The following is an 18,488-nucleotide window of genomic DNA, read 5'->3' as shown; positions in this document are numbered from 1 at the left end:
GTAGGGGGAGGAGAGGGTGGGACAAATTGAGAGAATAGCACTGATATATCCCTATATATACACTGCTGCTACTGCTGCTGCTAAGTCACTTCAGTCGTGTCCGACTCTGTGCGACCCCAGAGACAGCAGCCCACCAGGCTCCCCCGTCCCTGGGATTCTCCAGGCAAGAACACTGGAGTGGGCTGCCATTTCCTTCTCCAATGCATGAAAGTGAAAAGTGCAAGTGAAGTCGCTCAGTGGTGTCCGACTCTTAGCGACCCCATGGACTGCAGCCTACCAGGCTCCTCCATCCATGGGATTTTCCAGGCAAGAGTACTGCAGTGGGGTGCCATTGCCTTCTCCGATATATACACTACCATGTATAAAACGGATAGCTAGTGGGAAGTTGCTGAATAGCACAGGGAGCTTAGCTCCCCGCTCTGTTATGTCCTAGAGGGATGGAACTGGGGCTAGGGGGAGGCTCAGAAGGTATCGGATATAAGTGTTAGTCACTCAGTCGTGTCTGACTCTTTGCAACCCCGTATATTATAGCCCATCCTGCTCCTCTGTCCATGGGATTCTCCAGGCAAGAATACTGGAGTGGGTTTGTTGTTCAGTCACTCGATCGTGTCCGACTCTTTGCCACCCCATGGACTGCAGCACGCCAGGCTTCCCTGTCCTTCACCATCTCCTGGAGTTCGCTCAAACTCATGTCCATTGAGTCAATGATGCTGTCCAACCATCTCATCCTCTGTCGTCCCCTTCTCCGCCTGCCTTCAATCTTTCCCAGCATCAGGGTCTTAATAGTGAGTCGGCTCTTCACATCAGGTGGCCAAATTATTGGAGCTGGGTAGCCATTCCCTTCCACAAGGCATTTTTCTAACCCAAGGATCTCCTGCATTACAGATGGATTCTTTACCATCTGAGCCATCAGGGAAGCACGTATGTATGCATCAAGCTGATTCAAGTTGTTGTATGGCAGAAACTAACACAACATTGTCCAATTAAAAATTAATAAATAAATACAATAAAACAAAAAAAGAATATGTTTTTCAATATGCAAATGATACTTGGGCTTGCTCCCAGTAAGATTGTATGGTCAGGCCACTCAAGATGGCTGTTCTCTTGCTCTCTGTACACACTTTGCCCTACCAGTGCCTGCTCCACCTATACCCTATGCACACGGGCACATGGCTGACCTACCTCCGTACTTGCCCAGGCCCCATCTAGTGATTGTTCTTATCAAAGGGGCAGTGAGGAACTTGCCCTTCTGGTTTCCCTGGCCCACCTGACATCAATGCCCCTGTAACAGGCAATCTTCCCCCCAACCCTGACCCCCACCCTGGGAGGAAAGACAGCCCCCACATCCTGCCCCCGTGTTCTGCCCACCAAACTCTGCACACAGTGGGCTGTCGCTCCAGGACCTTGCTTCAGATGTGTACGCTTCCCCATCCATTAAACTACTTATGTCTGTGTTGCTGACTCGGGGCTCTTTCTTTGGTCTTGAGGCTGGGAAAGCACAGGCCTTGTAGGCCTGTGAGGGGTAGCCCAAAAAGATTTAGTTACTCAAAGTGTGGAGGGCAGTCATCAGCATCGTTTGGGGATTTGTTACAGAAACAGATCTGATTCAGAGCCTGGATTTTAAAACCTTCCCAGGGCATGTGAAAAATCCCCAGGGTGTTCAGACTTCTCTGTGGATGCCTAAGGCTCCATGAGACCCAGAGCTGGCACTGCCTACATGAGATTTTGTGGTTTTCTGAATTGGAGCATAATAACTAGCAAAGTACCAACAAACTCAAGGACATTCTTCCAATTGACAGAGTAATTGCATTCCTGGATTTCTCAGTGTCTATTTTTTAAAAATTATTGTTACTTTTTTATTATAGTCACTTTACAACCTTGTGGCTCAGCTGGTAAAGCATCGGCCTGCAATGCAGGAGACCTGGGTTCGATCCCTGGGTTGGGAAGATCCTCTGGAGAAGGGAAAGGCTACCCACTCCAGTATTCTGGCCTGGAGAATTCCAGGGACTATACAGTCCATGGGGTTGCAAAGAGTTGGACACGACTGAGTGACTTTTGCTTTCACTTCACTACAACAATAATATAATTGGCTTAAATATAGCTGGGTTAGTTTCTGCTGTACAGCAAAGTAAATCAGCTATACATATACATGTATCCCCTCTTTGGGGGATTTCCTTTGCACTTAGGTCACCAAAGAACTGAGTGGAGTTCCCTGTGCTATACAATATGCAAATAATACAAATGCAAATGATACCTGGGCTTGCTCCCAGTAAGACTGTATGGTCAGGTCACTAAAGATGGCTGTTCTCTTGCTCTCTGTACACACTTTGCCCTTCCAGTGCCTGCTCCACCTACACCCTATGCACACGGGCACATGGCTGACCAAAAGATTTGCATACCTTTTGGCCATCTGTATGTCTTCTTTGGAGAAATGTCTATTTAGTCTCACACCCGTTTTTTTATTGCATTCTTTTTTTTTTTTAATTAAGCTGCAGGAGCTGTTTGTATATTTTGGAGACTAATCCCTTGTCCGTTGCTTCATTTGCAAATATTTTATCCCATTTTGAGGGCTGTCTTTTGCTCTTGTTTGTGGTTTTCTTTACTTATGCAAAAGGTTCTAAGAATAATTAAGCCCCATTTATTTTTGTTTTTATTTTCATTACTCTAGGAAAGTGAAGTCACTCAATTGTGTCCAACTCTTTGCGATCCCATGGACTGTAGCCTGCCAGGCTCCTCTGTCCATGGCATTTCCAGGCAAGAATACTGGAGTGGGTCACCATTTTCTCCTTCAGGGGATCTTCCTTACCCAGGGATGGAATCCGTATCTCTTATGTCTCCTGCATCTCAGGCAGATTCTTTAGCACTGAGCCACCTGGGAAGCCCAAATGCACCCATAACTTTCCCCAAATATTCCTGTGGTCTTCGTACCCCCTTGACTCCTGAGAGCCATTATGCTCCAATCATTTGGGCAGTATGCCCTTGCAATCCAATCATATTTTTTTTTTAACTGGAGTACAGCATGGAGTGTAATTCCAGGAATTAACAGAGATTGTGTCTGAGGAGGAAATTGAAGAATGGAATCTGGCTGGTCAGTTTCTGCCCTGTTATACTACTTGAAGTTTTAAAACTTTTTTTTTTAGATTTATCTCTAGTTGCAGCTGGAAAAGGAAATGGCAACCCACTTCAGTATTCTTGTCTGGAAAATCCCATGGATGGAGGAGCCTGTTCAGCTACAGTCCATGGGGTTGCAAAGAGTCGGACACAACTGAGTGACTTCTGTTTCTTTCTTTCTTTTTCTAGTTGCGGCGAGCAGGGGTACTCTTTGTTGAGGTTCTCAGGCTTCTCACTGTAGTCGCTTCTCATGTTGCAGAGTATGGACTCTAGGCCCGCGAGCTTCAGTACCCCTTGGGCTCTGTAGCTTCAGTACCCCTTGGGCTCTGTAGTTGTGGCATACAGGTTTTGTTGCTCCACAGCATGTGGAATCTTCCTGGACCAGTGATCAAACCCGTGTCCTTTGCATTGCAAGGCAGATTCTTAACCACTGGCACACCAGGGACTTTAAACCTTTTTTAAAACCACCTTTCGAACTCATGATTGGGTGATAATCAATTTTCATAATCTCATTACCAAACAGATTCCCACAGTTTAAACATTACATTAAAAAGTAATGTATTTCGCTGGATAGAAGGGTGTGGTTTCAAAGACTTGCTTCAAATTGTCTGGAGTAGCAAGTGGGTGGGAGTAGAGATGAAACCGGAATGGTCAGAAGTTAACTGTCGGAGTTGCTTGCTCCTTCCACTCTTCCACTTTGGGACGTGATGGAAAACCTCAATATGAAAAATTGTATTGACAGTGTATATATTGAAAATAAATTTGTCCTGTATAATAGTCACCCCATCTCTCAGAATTCAAGGTCTCCACACCCACACTGCTATGGCCCCCTATTCCCTTCCCTGAACTATTTCCCGTAGCATTGATCACCTTCCAACACATGACATATCATTCACATATCATGTCCACTGCTTATCATGGCCCATGTGAATCATAGTCTGATTTCATGCTTATTCTGTAATAAAACCATTTTTCTCCAGTTGTGAAGATGATGTTGAGGGGTAGACAGGAGATTTCCCCAAAGCATCTAATTTGCTTATTCTGTCTCCTCTTCACCATCTCTCTCTCTCTTAGAATGCAAGTTCTAAGCAAAAATCTATGATGGTTTCACTTGTTGATATTTCAAATTACATGTGTAGCTCATATTTTATTTTCATCACATACAGTTGGTACAGAGGTTGAAAGCAAGAATTCTAGAGCCACCCAAAAGTGAAAGCCTTAGTCATTCAGTCATGTCCACTTCTTTAGGACCCCATGGATTGCAGCCCACCAGGTTCCTCTGTCCATGGAATTCTCCAGGCAAGAATATGGGAGTGGGTAGCTGTTCCCTTCTCCAGGGGATCTTCCCAACCCAGGGATCAAACCCAGGTCTCCTGTGATGCAGGTAGATTCTTTACTTTCTGAGCCCCCCGGGCTAAGTTCAAAACCCAGCTCTGTCACCTACTAGCTGTGTGACCTTGGGCAGGTCACTTGGCCTCAGTTTTCACAGCTGTGAAGTGGGGACATAGCCATACCTACCTCAGGGGATTGCTAACCTGACTGGTGGTAAGAGGCTCCATGAAGTTCGGCTGGATTACTGGTTACAGCACTCATTTAGGTGTCAAATAGAAATGCATTTGGTTCCAGCTGGAGCCTGTTTTCTCCTGTGCGAGGATCTCCAAGATAGTGATGCTGGATCCTTAGAGGTGATGGGAACTGTTCCATTAGCTAAGGGATATGAGGCCTCCCGCCCAGACGCCTGACTGAATAACAGCAGATGTTCAGCACCAAGGGTCTTACAGCCTGGTGAGGGATGCTCCAAAGGACCTTTGGTGGGGATAACAGACAGACTCTGGATCCTGGCATCTCCTGCTCCTCCCTCCACTATTGCTTCAGTGATTTGGTTCCTTAATTATCCTGCAGGTGTAACTAGAGTTCGAAGGAGGGGAAGTTTGGAGAATAGGCCGGGAGGCAGGGCAAGAGGAGCTGGCAAGTAGGCCTGGGAGGAAGAGACAGGGAGAAGGGAGGGGCAGGCAGATATGGCTAGTCATTGGGAGAACGAGGCCAGGGCGGGGGTGGGGTAGGGGCTAGGGGAGTGGAGGGTGGGTGGGTGGTCTGGTTGCTGGGTATGAAGAAGGGAGGGGCGGACGAATAAAAAGGGCTGAGATGGCGGTGGGAACAGGTGAGGCAAGGTGAAGGCCCACTCGTGAGGAGCACTGGCTGAGATGCAAGGTAAGACTCGGGACGCAGAGCGGGTTTGGCTGCGGGCGCTGGGATGCGCGGGGCGGAGAGCGGCTGCGGTGGTCTGCTGGCAAGGACGGGCTGGGAGTCTGGGGACTTGAAGGGGCGGCTGCTGGGGTGTGGGGGCGACAGCTTTTGGGTGCGGGAAGCAGGGGCGTCGCTTGCGGAGGCTCCGGGTCACTGATGTCTTACGCTGGCTCTCCAGCAGCAGCAGCCGCGGGGCCTGACGAGGAGACCATGGGCGCCTCAACCTCCTGGGGCCTGCCCGCCCGCGTCCCAGCTCCGCACCGCGAGCCACAGGAGGCTCCAGGCCCGAACCAACTGCCCATCGAGATGCTCCGGAAGGTGCTGAGCTACCTGCCTCCAAGCACGCTGCTCCGGCACTGCCGCCCGGTGTGTCGGCGCTGGCGAGACGTGGTGGACGGCTGGGACCTGTGGCGGAGCATCCTGCCTTGGAAACACCCCGACCTTTGGCCCGTCATCAGCACCTGCCTGCCCCCTGCTGACGACCCCGGGCCCTGCATCCTGGGCCGCTTCTGCGAGCGCAGACCCATAGGACGCAAGCTCACCGCGAACCCCCCGGGCAAAGGTGAGGACCCCAGGAAAGGCATGGATCCTCGTGCGGGAGGGTGGGAGGGATTTTTTTCTGCAGCTAAAACTTGGTGGCTGGGGCAGAGATGGAGCCTGTTGGAAGGATCGGAGGGGCGAGGCCACCCTGGAAACCCCTGGGACTTAACATGGGCTGGAGGGCAGGCAAGGAACTTGGTCACAAACTTTTTTCATGTAACAAAAGACCTCTGGAACTGTATGGTGCTGAGTGGTAGCGATAGCTCAGAGGAAGAGGAAGACTTGGGGGCCAGGCTGAAGACTTCTGGGGAGATGAGCTACAGTCCTGCCTACAGGTGAATGTCCCTAGTCCCCAGGGTCAGGGCTGTGGTGTGTTTTTGCTGGGTCTCATTGATCTTGCTCTCTCATAGGTGTTGGTACAAAGGAGAAATTTTGGACCTGGAGGAGGAGGGTCTGTGGCGGGAACTCCTGGATAGTGGAAAGATTTGGATTTCTGTCTGTCGCCGGTGAGTGTGAGGCTAAAAACAGCCCTTTTGTTCAGTGCTGACCTTGGCATGGATGATGTCATTTAGGCCTCCTAGCAACACCTTGGGCCTTCCCACGTCACTCAGTGGTGTAAGGAATCTGCCTGCCAATGCAGAAGATGTGGGTTCGATCCCTGGGTGAGGAAGATCCCCTGGAGAAGGGGATGGCAACCCACTCCAGTATTTTTGCCTGGGAAATCCCATAGACAGAGGAACTTGGTGGGCTGCAGTCCATGGGGATGCAAAAGAGTGGGGCATGACTTAGCAGCTAAACAACCCCTTAGGATAAAGTAGGAAGGGAAATGACTGGGCCACCTTCATAGAGCAAAAGTCCACTCCCTGAGCCCTCTGCTAACCCCCTAAAGGGACTTGGATTGGAAGATGCCTGATTGGATTCAATATAGAGGGCTTGAGCCCAACTAAATCTCATCTGTGAATGAGTTTACAGGGTTTAGATGGGTTTAGTTTCTTGGGTTTAGATGGAGGCAAGATAGAGTTGGCTAAGAGGTCAGATTCTGGAGCCAGAACCTCTCACGTTCAAACCCTGACTTCTTGGTTTTGTGGCCTTGGGCAAGTCACAGTGTGCCTCTTAAAAATAGGGTTATATGTCAGGCACCAAGCCAGTGCTGTGGAGTTTGAGTTTTTTCAGCACCCTTCATGGTCCTTGATCCTGCGGGAATGTGTATTTTGAAATCTCAAATTGGGTAGTTCATAAAGTAGAGGTGACTTCTCCTAGTGGCATAGCTAAAGGCTTGGCCAGATCTGGCATTAGGCTCAAACTTGTTTGACTCTTAGAGCTTGTGCTCTGTATGATGGTCTTGAAATTTGGGTCCATGAAAGAACTTCCAAGGGATACCTGACTTGGATGATTTTAAGCGAGGTGCATCCCAAATCCTGTACACTTTTATGTTCTCTGTTGTAAAATTACGCAGCTACAGATCACACCTATGGTGGGAGCGTCATTGTTTATGCTTCTCAATTCCTATCCCATAATGCTCCAGTTTTGTTTTGTTTTCCTTAATTCATCTGTGCCGGATCTTAGTCGCAGCTCTCTAGTTGTGGCACATGGGCTTAGTTGCTCCAAGGCATGTGGGATCTTAGTTCCCCAACTAGGGATCCAATCTGAGTCCCTTGCATTGAAGGGACTCCCAAGGCTCCAGTTTTATAGAAAAAGAAAACCCCTGAAACCTAAGTTCTTTTGGGGCCTTATTATGGGTTTTACCTCAGCCTCCAGGTCATCCTAAGTCATGTTGGTCTTACTGGAGTGGCTCACCCCCAGTTTACACAATGTGGATGTGGACAGCCTCCACCAAATTGCATTGTAGTCTGTCCAGTATGACCCAAAGTCCCCAGGTGGACAAAGGTACTCCACACTTAGTGTTTCATGGTCTCAGGAAAAATTTTGAATAGGTATTTATAACTGTGTATGTGGTTGGCACAGAACAGTTTGAAAGGTAAGTCAAAAGAACATATATTAGTACTATGCTTGGATACTTTTGCAGAGAAGACAATGGCACCCCGCTCCAGTACTCTTGCCTGGAAAATCCCATAGACAGAGGAGCCTGGTAGGCTGTAGTCCATGGGGCCGCTGAGAGTCGGACACGACTGAGCGACTTCACTTTCACTTTTCACTTTCACACATTGGAGAAGGAAATGGCAACCCACTCCAGTGTTCTTGCCTGGAGAATCCCAGGGACAGGGGAGCCTGGTGGGCTGCCGTCTGTGGGGTCGCACAGAGTTGGACACAACTGAAGTGACTTAGTAGCAGCAGCAGCAGGATACTTTTGTGGAAGAAGTAGAATGTACATCTAAAAACTGAAGTGATGCTAAGTCTCTGTAAAGGAAATTACTTGTTTGTGTATTTATATAGTCCCTTACTCTTAAGTGACATGAAAAAGAGAATGTTGCCAGCAAACCTCCCCTTAGAATCCCACACGCCCCATTCCCCATCACTTCCAATCTAAAGGTAGCACCATCCTGAATTCTACTAACATCAGTTTTGCCATTTTGGTGCTTAATATATATGGAGTAATGCAGAATATAGTTTATATTTGGCCTCTTTCAATGAACATGTTTGTAAATTCATCCATAATTATAGGTAGCTGCGGTTTCCTTTTATGACTGTGTAATATTGCATTATATGAATATACCATAATTTGTCCATTTAGCATTGATGGACATTGGATGTTTCTTTGAATGTTGCTGGGTATTCCATCACCAGTTTATTTAGATTTCCCCTGCTACCTGCTAAGTCACTTCAGTTGTGTCTGACTCTGTGCGACCCCATAGACGGCAGCCCACCAGGCTCCCCCGTCCCTGGGATTCTCCAGGCAAGAACACTGGAGTGGGTTGCCATTTCCTTCTCCAACGCATGATCCTTTTAAATGACTAAGAAAAATACATTGGAAATGACATCCTTTTCCACTAGTGAAAGAATGAGAAACAATATGGGGAAAAAAAATAATATAGGAGGGGGTCCCTTGAACAGCACAGCTCCCGGTCACAGCATACAGACCAGCTAGGGAGCTCATTTAGTCCAAATGCCTTCCTTGGTATGCAGAGGTTCCAAGCTCCCATGTAACAAGCACTGGCAGGTAATGATTGTACTTGTTGGGGGGATCACTGTTTTGGATTTCCACACGGGAAGGCCATTGAGGTAAAGCAGGCAGGCCCTCAGAGAAATGAGATGGCAAATCAGTCTTAAAGATCGTCTCCTCCGGCAGCTGGACAGAACAACAAGGCAGTGACCGGATGTATCAGCTAGTCGTCAAGCTTCTAGATGCCAACTATGCCATCTTGCATTATTTCTTCCATAAACGTTTTCCCGTCCGGCCGCGGACAGGCAGTTTCTCCTTTCGGGTGAGTCTCTGACGGGGGTGAGGGGAAAGAATGGTGGGGTCTGTAATGAACTACTGTTGCCTAACAAATTGGCCCAAATTTACTGGTTTAATATGAACAAGGCTCATCTTATCACCTCCTGTGGTTTCTATGACTAGGTCTCTGCTGCAAGTTGCTGACTTTGTTCTCTCATGTACTTCCATTTCAGACATTGGCTAGAGCTGAAGGGCAGGGTGGGCTGTGAGTGTGTACACAGCTGGCCATTAAACCAAGAGCAGCTCTTGGTTTAATCTCAGAGCTTGGCCATGGGATCTCCCTGCTATGAGTAGTTGGGCTTCCTCACAAAATGGCAGCTTCGAGGAAACCAGCTACTTCCTGGTGGTTCCGGGTACCACACTCTTGGTTACAGTGAAGCCCTCCCAGATTCAAGGGGGTGGGAATTAGACCCCACCCCGGGTGAAGAGTGGCATGATTCTAGAAGGACGTGTGGAAGTCATTGTTGCAACCATTTATGGAAAATACCACCTGCCGGAAAGCCCCCAACTCAGCTTTTGAGGGGAAGGCCACGGCACAATGGAACTTAAACTTCTTTTTCTGCCTACAGATCATGCATGCGTTCACCAACATCAAGAAGGGCGTCCGCTTTGTGTTGTTTGACCACAGTGTCGAGGGCTATGATTCGTGGCCTGAGCAGTGTGGAGTCTGCAGGCCCCAATCCAGTGTCATTGTACGGATCCGTCCCTAGGTTGTCCCTGTAAGACCACCTGACCATGCCTTCCAGGAGCTGGGACCATTGGCCAGAGCACCTCAGTAATCAAAAGCTTGTAGCTCCTGGCATCCTGGGATCTTTCCTGGGTCCAATCAAGGGTCCTACTGGGCCCTGTCTTTAAATTCTATGAGAAACTACGAGAAGAACATTCTTACATCAGGGTTACTGATTGAATGCAGCCCCTGTTCTACGGAGTGGAGACATACGGGTGAAAACAAGGAAGTGGTGAAAGGGCTCCTCACCCGCCGCCCCCCAATGCCAGGCCCCTCTGGTTCGGCCCCCATGCCTTCTGCCCTTGTCTTCTGTTTCTGCTGCAGAGGCTTCATTGATCACTTCCAAGAAACCCTCTCCTCGTGTCTGAACCAGAAACTCATCCCTCTGGCTGAGTAATTCCAGTCTCTAACCTTCTGTGATTTCAAGACTGTGACCAGGACTCAGAGCTGAAAGTTAAACTAGCTCAAAAAATTGTTTAGAGGCAGAGCGTTCTGCCCACCCTGTGAACAATGAGTTTGGTCCCCAGAGCCCAACCCTATTCTGGATTCTATGGTGGACAAAATTATTTTGTTACTTTGAAATTCTTTTTGAATATGGAGATAATAAATCAAGAATGTATCTTCCAATCATAGTTAATAAATATAATATTTGCCTAAAGTAACTCAGCTTTTTTCAATAGAAATACAATGTTACTTGACTACTTTGTTGTTCAGTCGCTCAGTTGTGTCTGGATCTTTGCAACCCCGTGGACTGCAGCACGCCAGGCTTTCCTGTCCTTCACCATCTCCCGGAGAATGCTCAAACTCATGTCCGTTGAGTTGGTGATGCCACCCAACCATCTTGTCCTCTGTCATCCCCTTCTCCTCCTGCCTTCTATCTTTCCCAGCATCAGGGTCTTTTCCGATTAGTCGGCTCTTCGAATCAGGTGGCCAAAGTATTGGAGCTTCAGCTTCAGCATCAGTCCTTCCAATGAATATTCAGGGTTGGGTTTCCTTTAGGATTGACTGGTTTGATCTCCTTGCTGTCCAAGGGACTCGCAAAAGGGTCTTCAACACCACAACTCAAAAGCATCAAATCTTCAGTGCTCAGCCTTCTTTATGGTCCAACTCTCATATCCATACATGACTACTGGAAAAACTATAGCTTTGACTAGACAGACTTTTGTCAGCAAAGTAATGTCTCTGCTTTTTAATATGCTGTCTAGGTTTGTCATAGCTTTCCTTCCAAGCTTTTAACTTAATCTTTCAATTTCATATCTGCAGTGATTTTGCAGCCCAAGAAAAGTGTGTCACTGTTTACATTGTTTCCCCATCTATTTGCCATGAAGTGATGGGACCAGATGCCATGATCTTAGTTTTTTGAAGGTTGAGTTTTAAGTCAGCTTTTTCACTGACTTGGTTCAGAGTAAATAGTTGTTTCCTTTGAGGGAAAACTGTACAGAAGAAAATACCAATAGAAGGTGTATTCTCCAGTCAAGAGAATGGAAGAGTTAGAAAGGAAGTCATGAGGTCAAAGCTTACCAACCAGGGTTAAAAACCTTAGGCAGGTGTGGATATGGACACAGTGTCACAGTGACACCACATTTGTGACTTTCCGGTCACGAGGATGAGAGAACCTTGCAACAGCAGGATCCGGCTGTCCCCACACCACTCCAGGGACCATGGCTGCCCCCTCCCTGCTGCAGGATCCCTAGGGAGCTCCAGGTCTCTGGAGGGAAAGCAGATGAAGCTGCTGCTGCCTTTGATGTGTCCACCCTGAAGTGTCCCCCACCTGCAGTAGAAGATGGGACACACACACATATATATGTGTGTGTGTGTGTGCATACATACATATGTACATATATATATACACATACATTCATATGGGATTCCCTGATGGCTCAGATGGTAAAGAATCCACCTGCTATGCCTGTGCGAGAGACCTGGGTTGGATCCCTGGGTTGGGAAGATCCCCTGGAGGAGGGAATAGCAACCCACTCAAGTATTCTTGCCTGGAGAATTCCATGGACAGAGGAGCCTGACAGGCTACAGTCCATGGGGTTGCAAAAAGTTGAACACGACTGAACAACTTTCACTTTTACATATATATACACATATATATTGTACATCTATGAATATATGTAAGTGTTGGTGTTTATATATATGTGCCAAGTTAAAAATGGAATATATCCTACATTGGTATTCTGGATATATGTATCTCCAGAAGATAATACACATATATATGCTTCCCTGGTGGCTCAGTGGTAAAGTCTGCCTGCCAATGCAGGAGATGTGGTTTCGATCCCTGGGTCAGGAAGAATCCCTGGAGAAGGAAATGGAAACCCACCCCAGTATCCTTGCCTGGGAAATACCATGCACAGAGGCGCCTGGCATGAGGTTGCCAAGAGTCAGACACAACTGAGCAACTGAACACACACACACACTCCTTCAGGACTCCAAGTCCCAAGAAAAAGAGCTGGAGTAAAATTCAGAATATCATATAAGCAGTGATGTCTGGGTATCAGAACTTGCCGAAGCACCCAAGGAATGCCAAGAAGCTAGTGGGGCTCAAAGTGTCAGGGGAGCCTCCAGATGTTCTCTGTTGGATGTCTCCGAGATCCTGCTGACTCGTCCAAGACAAATGTCAGTGGAAATTCCTCACCTCTCAAGAAGAGGAAAAGGGAATTTTATTAAAGTCAAACAGGATTACAGCTGGGGAAGCGGATACTCAGAAACCTCTGAGAACTGTACCACCTGTTAGAAGGTGAAGGTATAGTTATGCATTGATACATTTTCTAAACAAAGGATCGTACCACAAAATGACATATAATATTTTATGTAACATTCACTAAGGATACATAGTCCAGGTAAGAATGTACAAAGCAAGCAACAAGTCAGCAGGACCCCAAGTGAGCTGGGAAAGAACACTGCTCTTCAGGAAGTGACACTGTAACATCAGAAGAAAGAGAAAGGAAATGATCTTTACGACAGAGCGAACACTGCTGTTTTTCAGGAGTTCTGGTGTAATGAAGTTGAACACTGCACATTAGACAGACACATAGGGAGAATTTTGTGTTTAATTTTCTCTTGTCCTGCCTCAAAATGTACCTTTTATTTCATCACTCCACAATCTCACTAACGCTGATTTATTCTGTTATTGGTTTTTTGTTGTTGTTTTTCTTTGTTACTGGTTTATTCTTGGGATTTTATTTTTTGCTTAGCCAGTTCTGATAGATGTGGGGTGGTGTTCATTTGCATTTCCTTGTTGATTAAGGAGCTAAAGCACCTTTTCATGTGTTTATTGCAATTTGTGGTCAATTTTATTTTAATCATTATTTAATCATTTATTTAAATCATGTATTTATTTCCCATTTGCAAAATGGGAGGAGGCCTCCATGGAGGAGGCCACTCTACACAATAGGTTAAGGCCATGACCTGGTTCCATGGTGAATCTTCTAACCAGTCGTAACCAGAAGTGTTCATTCAAGACAGAAGTGAGACCTAAACTGTGTGCCATGGGGCCTTTGACTTCTTGTCTTTTGGATGCGGCTTCTTCATTTGCTAGTGTTGGAGGGTCTCCTGCAGAAGTGTTGGTCAGCAGTGGCTTGCCGTGGGGATGGGGGTCCTGGTAGCAGCAGTCATGGGAGGTGCCCCTTGGCCTGAGCATGGTCAATCTTTTGTTACAATTATTTTATTGAAGTAGAATTGATTTACAATATTGTGTTAATTTCTGCTGTACAGCAAAGTGGTGGATTCAGTTATACATATATATTGTACATTCATTTTCATAATCTTTCCCCTTATGGCTCATCACAGGATATTCAGTGCAGTTCCCTGTGCTATGCAGTAGGTTTTTGTTGTTTATCCATTCTAGATACAATACTTTGCACCTCCTAATCCCAAAGTTGCAATCCATCCCTCCACCCACACTGTCTCCTTGGCAACCACAAATCTGTTCTCAATGTCTTTGAGTCTGTTTCTACTTCATAGATAAGTTCTTTTGTGTCATGTTTTAGATTCCAAATAGAAGTGATATCATATGGTATTTATCTTCTTTCTTACTCACTTCACTTAGTGTGATAATCTCTAGGTCCATCCTTGCAAATAGCATGATATCATTTTTTGTAGCTGAGTAGTATTCCATTGATGTGAAAGTAGGACTGTGAAGAAAGCTGAGTGCCAAAAAATTGATGCTTTTGAACTGTGGTGTTGGAGAAGACTCTTGAGAGTCCCTTGGACTGCAAGGAGATCCAACCAGTCCATTCTAAAGGAGATCAGCCCTGGGTGTTCTTTGGAAGGAATGATGCTAAAGCTGAAACTCCAGTACTTCGGCCACTTCATACGAAGAGTTGACTCATTGGAAAAGACTCTGATGCTGGGAGGGATTGGGGGCAGGAGGAGAAGGGGACGACAGAGGATGAGATGGCTGGATGGCATCACTGACTCGATGGACGTGAGTTTGAGTGAACTCTGGGAGTTGGTGATGGACAGGGAGGCCTGGTGTGCTGCAATTCATGGGGTTGCAAAGAGTCGGACACGACTGAGCGACTGAACTGAACTGAACTGAGTATTCCATTGTGTTTATCTGTGTACCATATCTTTATCCTTTCATCTGGCAGTGGACATTTAGGTTGTGTTAGGTAGGTAGAAGAGGAAAAAGGAGTCCAAAATGGCGGTGGCTAAAAGACAAGGAAGGGCAAAGGAAGGTCCGAGGACCAGAGTGAAGACTTCAGGCAGAACAAACAGCACTCCTGGCTAAGCCCAATTTGCATTGGGCAGGCCCAGGTGGAGAAAAAACATAAAAGGAGGAGCCAAAGCGCTTTCTCTCGGACTCTCTCTCCCGCGTGCGTGCACTCTTTTCTTTCTCTCTCTCTCTCTCTCTCTCTCACTCTCTCTCTTTCCTGCTATCTTCTAAATAAAATGGAGCTGTAACACTGATTTGCCTAAGAGCTGTAACACGGTTTGTCCAAGACCCGAGAGCTGTGATGGGCCGAGGACTTTAATGTCTGTTGCTCCAAATCTTTGTTGTGATGAGACAAAGAACCGAGGAACATACACTTGTGTGACAGTTAGTTCCATGTCTTGGCTACTGTAGACAGTGCTGCGGTGAACGTTGTGGTGCGTGTGTGTTTTGGATTATATGCCCAGAAATGGTATTGCAGGATCATATGGCAACTGTTTTTAGTTTTTGAGGAAACTCCATAGTGTCTTCCATATTGGCTGCACCAATTTATATTGGTGCAATTTAATTCCCACCAACAGTGAGGGAGGGTTCCCTTTTCTCCACATGGTCGCTCTTTTTTGGATCTATACTTCCATCCATCCTCCCACGGGACTTAATGCCTCCCAAACATCATACTGTTTCCTCCAAAAACATTTCAGTATAAATCTCTAAAAGATAAGATCTCTCTCCTTGAAAGAAAAACTGCAATATTGGGACTTCCCTGGCAATGCATTGAGGAAGACTCCATGCTTCCAATACAGGGGGTCGGGGTTCAATTGCTGGTCACGGAACTAGATCTAACATGTCACAACTAACACCAAATGCAGCGAAATAAATTTTTTTAAATTGTTTTTAAAGAAGAAACTGCGATAGTCTAGCACACTTAAGGAATTATTAACGTCTTTTGGGGAATTCCGTGGTGGTCCAGTGGTTAGAACTCAGTGCTTCCACTGCCGTGGGCCTGGGTTCAACCCCTGGTTGGGGAACTGAGATCCAAGTTGTGTGGCGTGTCCAAAAACAAACAAACAATAAAAAAAAAAAATACAAGAAACCACTTTTGGGGACTTCCTGGAGGTCCAACAGTTAAGAATCTGTGCTTCCACTGCAAGGAGCATGAATTTGATCTCTGGGAACTGAGATCCCATGTGTCTCATGGCATGGCCAAAAAAAAATTAAAAATAAAAAAGTGTCTTTTGAAATATATGGGATTACCTATTACTTATGGGCTTCCCTGGTGTCTCAGAGGTTAAAGCATCTGCCTCCAATGCGGGAGACCTGGGTTTGATCCCTGGGTCAGGAAGATCCCCTGGAGAAGGAAATGGTAACCCACTCCAGTATTCTTACCTGGACAATCCCATGGACGGAGAAGCCTGGTAGGCTACAGTTCACGGGGTCGCAAAGAGTCAGACACAACTGAGCAACTTCACCTTCACCTTCTCCTATTACTTATATTTTCTAAATGGGCAGTTGCCTGCAAGCAGTAATGCTACCGGGTAGATGTTCAGCTCTGGCTGAAGCTTTATTAGGAATGTTCCCATGGTCTGCGATTAGGGAGGTTCTGGCTGGACAGTTCCAAGGACATTAGACAGGATGGATTCTTCCCCTTCACATGCGCCCGGCCCATCTTCCCCTAAGGCTGGAGCAATCCTCCTCCTCGCCCTCTGCCCCTTTGCAGACCTTCCATATCAGGGCTCTCCCTTCAGTCACCTGGCCTGTCCCACTCCTTCCTCCAGCCAGGATTTTCTTTTCAAATCCCCCTTGGTGTGTTTCTCCTTCAAACAGGCCAATGTTTTGATTATTATTCTGTTTGTAGAGATTAGAAAATTTAGCTCTCAGCAGAATTTTTCCTAATGTTTTGATTATTTCATTTCTAGGCGTGGCTTCAGTAGAAGGAATTGCTTCTTTAGGGCAAAGATGTTTTGTGAATTTTGTAGTTGTTTTCTGCTCTTGACCCCCAGAGGCTGGGTTAGGTGGGGAACTGAGAGGATTTTATCTGAAATCCTGTCTCCTCAGTTCAGTTCAGTCTCTCAGTCATGTCTGATTCCTTGCAACCCCATGAATCGAAGCACGTCAGGCCTCCCCGTCCACCACCAACTCCCAGAGTTCACTCAAACTCACGTCCATCGAGTCGGTGATGCCATCCAGCCATCTCATCCTCTGTTGTCCCCTTCTCCTCCTGCCCTCAATTCCTCCCAGCATCAGGATCTTTTCCAATGAGTCAACTCTTTGCATCAGGTGGCAAAAGTATTGGAGTTTCAGCCTCAGCATCAGTCCTTCCAATGAACACCCAGGACTGATCTCCTTCAGAATGGACTGGTTGGATCTTCTTGCAGTCCAAGGGACTCTCAAGAGTCTTCTCCAGCACCACAGTTCAAAAGCATCAATTCTTCGGCACTCAGCTTTCTTCACAGTCCAACTCTCACATCCATATACCCTTGACTAGACGGACCTTTGTTGGCAAAGTAATGTCTCTGCTTTTCAATATGCTATCTAGGTTGGTCATAACTTTATTTCCAAGGAGTAAGCATCTTTTCATTTCATGGCTGCAATCACCATCTGCAGTGATTTTGGAGCCCCCCAAAATAAAGTCTGACACTGTTTCCACTGTTTCCCCATCTATTTCCCATGAAGTGATGGGACCAGATGCCATGATCTTCATTTTCTGAATGTTGAGCTTTAAGCCAACTTTTTCACTCTCCACTTTCACTTTCATCAAGAGGCTTTTTAGTTCCTCTTCACTTTCTGCCATAAGGGTGGTGTCATCTGCATATCTGAGGTTATTGATATTTCTCCCAGCAATCTTGATTCCAGCTTGTGCTTCTTCCAGCCCAGCGTTTCTCATGATGTACTCTGCATAGAAGTTAAATAAGCAGGGTGACAATATACAGCCTTGACGTACTCCTTTTCCTATTTGGAACCAGTCTGTTGTTCCATGTCCAGTTCTAACTGTTGCTTCCTGACTTGCATATAGGTTTCTCAAGAGGCAGATCAGGTGGTCTGGTATTCCCATCTCTTTCAGGATTTTCCAGTTTATTGTGATCCACACAGTCAAAGGCTTTGGCATAGTCAAGAAAGCAGAAATAGATGTTTTTCTGGAACTCTCTTGCTTTTTCCATGATCCAGTGGATGTTAGCAATTTGATCTCCTGTCTCCTCAATCATATCTAATCCCTTACTCCAGGTGATATGAGCACATCAGGGCTAATCGCCTTAGGGAAGGAGCTGGCTTATCTACACCCAGGGCTGCCCCACTCAATCCTACACTTAGGGAGCTGTGCTCTTTACTAATCCCTCCCACCCATCTGAGAGAGGAGATTTTGTTAATTGTTTGCTGTTCAGCAGCCCAGTGGTGCTTAGCGACCCCATGGACTGCATGCCAGGCTTCCCCGTCCTTCGCCATCTCCTGAGCTTGCTCAAACTCATGTCCAATCAGTCGGTGATGCCATCCAACCATCTCATTTTCTGTTGTCCTCTGTAGTTAACTATTAGCTTGGTGCAAATGTAATTGCAGTTTCTGACCATTAATTTTCAGTCATCATAACTAAGCTCAAACACATCTTTATTAATCAAAATAGGAACCATTATAATCAACACAGTTTTGCCAACGAGAAATAAATTTGCTTATTCCTATAGCTTAAAACTCTGTGCCTTAGGATTCGAGGAACTCTTGGAAAGCATTCTCTGCCTCCTGCTGATTGTGGAAACATTTTCCCTACAAAAGGTTGTTGAGATGCTTGAAGAAGTGATAGCTGATTGGCAAGAGTT

General features: G+C 46.4%; 1 protein-coding gene across 2 annotated transcripts; it reads left to right on the top strand.

Moving 5' to 3' along the window:
* The first annotated feature begins 5,216 nt into the window (after positions 1–5,216).
* LOC129632414 (F-box only protein 27-like) lies at positions 5,217–10,684 on the top strand. 2 transcript variants are annotated; one of them, XM_055554035.1, is made up of 6 exons: positions 5,217–5,322; positions 5,537–5,920; positions 6,125–6,233; positions 6,309–6,404; positions 9,146–9,281; positions 9,865–10,684. In XM_055554035.1, exons 1-6 carry the CDS (start codon positions 5,316–5,318, stop codon positions 10,003–10,005), a joined length of 873 nt encoding a protein of 290 aa, XP_055410010.1. In that variant the 5' UTR covers positions 5,217–5,315; the 3' UTR covers positions 10,006–10,684. The 2 variants fall into 2 exon arrangements, with proteins under 2 accessions (XP_055410010.1, XP_055410011.1); XM_055554036.1 differs by having other exon boundaries at positions 5,254–5,322; positions 5,540–5,920.
* The last annotated feature ends 7,804 nt before the right edge of the window (positions 10,685–18,488 follow it).

This window comes from Bubalus kerabau, chromosome 17 (assembly GCF_029407905.1).
Source record: "Bubalus kerabau isolate K-KA32 ecotype Philippines breed swamp buffalo chromosome 17, PCC_UOA_SB_1v2, whole genome shotgun sequence".
NCBI classification, from domain to species: Eukaryota; Metazoa; Chordata; class Mammalia; order Artiodactyla; family Bovidae; genus Bubalus; species Bubalus kerabau.
The sequence above is the reverse complement of the archived record's forward strand: the minus strand, read 5'-3'. Positions and strand labels throughout refer to the sequence as shown.